Below are 3665 nucleotides of genomic sequence, written 5' to 3' on the forward strand. Positions count from 1 at the left end.
AAAAAAAAAAAAAAAGAAGAAATAAATCTACAACAAAAGTTAAAGATCTTATCAATCTTCTTTTCCACTTTAAATCTGATTAAAAAAAGAAAAAAAAAAGACTTAAATAACAGAATGCAGTACTAACAAAATAGCAATGCTACACATAAAAGAAACAAAGGCAGTTTAAAGGTCTTCAGAAGGGGACTTGTAAATGGATAGAAACACTAAAAATAATAGTGCTAGAATTAAAAATAATAATGCTAAGAATATATAATATAATCAATTAAATGTAATATACAAACCATAGGGCACAACAACAAATCGAATATTTCAAAACAAGAAAACAAGTATTGCAAAGAAAAAGCACATCTAATCATTAACATTGCTATAACTACATTTAAAAGCTGATTTTTAAAATCTATAAATTATGGGCAGGTAAAAAGAACTTTCCAGTACAAATGTATTATGGTGCAAAATATTTTTAAAAAGAACAAAAAGTGACAGAAATAAACCAAAGCAAATGCTATTTTCTTAGGTAGTTAATCTTAGTTCAGTATCATATTGTCATCCATTTCTAAAGCTGTAACTTCTGGGGTGAGTTAAAAAGATTGTTGGACAGTTTGTAAATGTATTCTAAACTTCATCACCATGGTTTAAAACAATAAACTAGCTAATTCACTATCAAGTTTTTAAAAGCCCATTTGAAGAACTTCAGTGTGTATATGATACTCTCAACAAAAATACAGCATTAAGAACTGCCATTACTTAGAGCTAGTTATCACTTGGACTTTAAACAAAAAAACGTCTGAATAGTACACCCGTTTTCTAAAGATAATAATTCAAAAGGTTTCCTTGTAGAGTTCAACAGCCCAAATATTTTAAAAATTGCATTGTAGTTAAAAACCATATGAATCAGAACTTACTTGTTCCTCCAAGCGATCTAAATCCTTCTCTAATGTTTTGTGTAAACATAGGAATAATGGGCTAAAGAAAAAGAGAATCTGAATTAAAAAGTGAATAAATTAATCCATTCAATGTCTCCATTAGAGTAACTAATACAAACTTTTTTTTTTAAGAAAGAGAAAAGGCGTCCATGGCCATGCCACCCTGAACATGCCCAATCTTGTCTGATCTCAGAAGCTAAGCAGGGTAGGGCCTGGTTAGTACTGACATGGAAGAAATAGAAAAGGTGCACAAATTTATTACCATGGGCTTGTGGGGAGATCACAAAGTGATTATGCAAACTTTTGAGAGCCTGTTTGGTATCATGAAAATAAAATATTTTTAAAATAAAGGCACACATGATTGGTTTATCAACTAAATTCAACTTGATCATTTGTAAAAATAGAAACTGGAAACACTACCCTCCAGTGGTAATATGTAATATTTCATTGACCAATTTTCCTAACATTCCACATAAAACCTTGAAACTCAAAATAGAGATTACAGTAATCATTGATTTCATTAAATAAAATAAATGTAGTAAACTGAATTGGCTTTAGTGGGCTACTGAATAGTACACTCACTGAAGAAAAGTTGCAAGACAGAGATTCCAAGGGGAATTTTTAGCCGGGGAGTTGGGTACAGAGTCTCACTCTGTGGCCCAGGCTGGACTGCAGTGGCGTAATCATGGCTCACTGTAGCTTCAGCCTAGATTCAATTGCTTACATATATAAACGTGTACCTGTATGTATGTGTGTGCATGCATGTTTGCAAGGGAGAGAGAAAGAGAGACAGGGGTGTATGTGTGTGTGCATATTTTTTTTTTTTTTTTTTTGAGGCAGAGTCTTGCTGTCACCTAGGCTGGAGCACAATGACATGATCTCGGCTCACTGCAACCTCTGCCTTCCAGGCTCAAGTCATCCTCCAACCTCAGCCATCTGAGTAGCTGGGACCAGGCCCAGCTAATTTTTATACTTTTAGCAGAGATGGGGTTTCACCATGTTGGACAGGCTGGTCTCGATCTCCTGGCCTCAAGTGATCCTCCCACCTTGGCCTCCAAAAGTGCTGGAATTACAGGCGTGAGCCACCATGTCCAGCCAAGAATGTATATTTTTAAAAACTATTCTTAGGGTCTTGAAGTCTTAACTCTGTCACTAAAAATGTGGTACCATTGTACAAGTTACTTACCATATTTAAGCCTCACTTTCTTCATGCATAAAATGGGGGTAAATAATAATAATTATCCCTATCTCAAAGTCTTTTATGGATAAAGCGAGATAACTCTTTATATACTGAGATAATTTTATTGAAACAAAATATTATTTTCTTTTATATATGCTATTTATTTTACAATTAAAGTAAACAGGCTAGTTTTCTCAACTTAGACACGAAATCAGCTAAAAGTTCTTATCAAACTCATAAGTCTCAAGAATTCACAAAACCAGAGTGATTTGTATTACATCAAAACGTCTCTCATCTTCAAATAAATCTTATTATTTTCTACCAATATTTTGTGAACTTGCATTGACAATCAGGCTTTTTCCCCTTTTTTATTACTATATCACAAGTTAAATATAGTTAATCCTGTAACAACAGTGTTAAATTTTTGTTCACAGCTTAACGATAATTTTGTGAGGCCTATTAAAGGATTTTCCAGATGGGATACTTGTGCCACTTACAACTCTATACATATATTACTGAAAGATTTCCCTCACGTGTCTGGGAAGCCCCTTCAGTCTCAGATGTCAGCAGACTCACTGTGCAATGTAGTCGGGAATGGCAACAGTACCAGTTGCCTCGAGTTCTGAACTGTGTGCTCTGCTCTGCTGCTGCCTTGCTGAGTCACAAGATCCCTTCCATCCCTCCATCTCTCTGTGCCTGAGTCTCCTCATCTGCAACATTGGAATAATTATATGTGTCACCTCCTTACTGTACAGGAGTACAAGATAAAGTGTTTCAAAGTGCTATGAGATGTTGGGGTGGCACAATATTAATCAAACTTACAAGATTCATTTGTTTTTAAACTTATAAAAAGCTATTTCTTAAACTTTCTGAAGTTTTACATAAAAATCTTAAATTATCTAGATCATTTAATTATCTGGAAACTGAAGGAGTAGAAAGAGTTCTTTTCTCTATATCATTTTTCTCTTTCAGGCTTTCTTCTAAGCAATATGTTGCTGAAAATGTAAACTTAAGGATGAGGAATTAGAATCACATGGTATATTTATGTGATTTTAAATCTATTTTTGTCATCTTTATCTTAAACTTTTGAAGAAACAATTCTTTCAAAATCTAAACTTGAAAACTGAACCATCTTTGATCAGGATTTTAGCTTTTATCGTTTTCATATACATTACATTATTCTTAATTTTTATATAACTGCATATATCCTTTTGTATTCTATATTATTCATATGGTCTAGGTTTTTCTACGTCATTGTTTAAGATTTGGGGAAATAAGTGAAATGTGCTATAATTCATTTTCTATATACCTAAAAAACTAAGTTACTGACAGCATTCTCTAACTGGCCTGGAAAAAGAACAGTACTCTATCAAATAGAGTTTCTTTTTCTGACAATCAAAATAAACAGAAAACAAAGAGATACATTCCATAGGTAGTAGATAAGTGTTTCTTATCTACTAAAGTACAATATGGAGATCAAGGCTGAGAAATACATTCCCAAGGCAAAATAAAAGAACAAAATGGCATTCGAAAGCTCATCTTTTTTTTTTTTTTTTTTT

The 3665-nt window shown here is 33.0% G+C and overlaps 1 protein-coding gene across 9 annotated transcripts in view; it reads right to left on the minus strand.

Moving 5' to 3' along the window:
- TMEM68 (transmembrane protein 68) overlaps positions 1 to 3665 on the minus strand; it is a 40522-nt gene that overhangs the window by 6440 nt on the left and 30417 nt on the right. For 6 of the 9 annotated variants that reach the window (XM_017531808.2, XM_017531804.2, XM_017531809.2 and 3 more), the window contains one exon: positions 906 to 966. The exons of 2 other annotated variants lie outside the window; for them this stretch is intronic. In XM_017531808.2, the coding sequence (XP_017387297.1) occupies positions 906 to 966 (61 nt within the window). Of the gene's footprint in view, positions 1 to 905; positions 967 to 2682; positions 2817 to 3665 lie in introns of all 9 variants that reach the window. One more of the 9 variants, XM_017531810.2, reaches the window with a different exon arrangement.

The sequence above is a fragment of the Cebus imitator genome, unplaced genomic scaffold (genome assembly GCF_001604975.1).
Source record: "Cebus imitator isolate Cc_AM_T3 unplaced genomic scaffold, Cebus_imitator-1.0 Scaffold73, whole genome shotgun sequence".
Lineage (NCBI taxonomy): Eukaryota > Metazoa > Chordata > Mammalia > Primates > Cebidae > Cebus > Cebus imitator.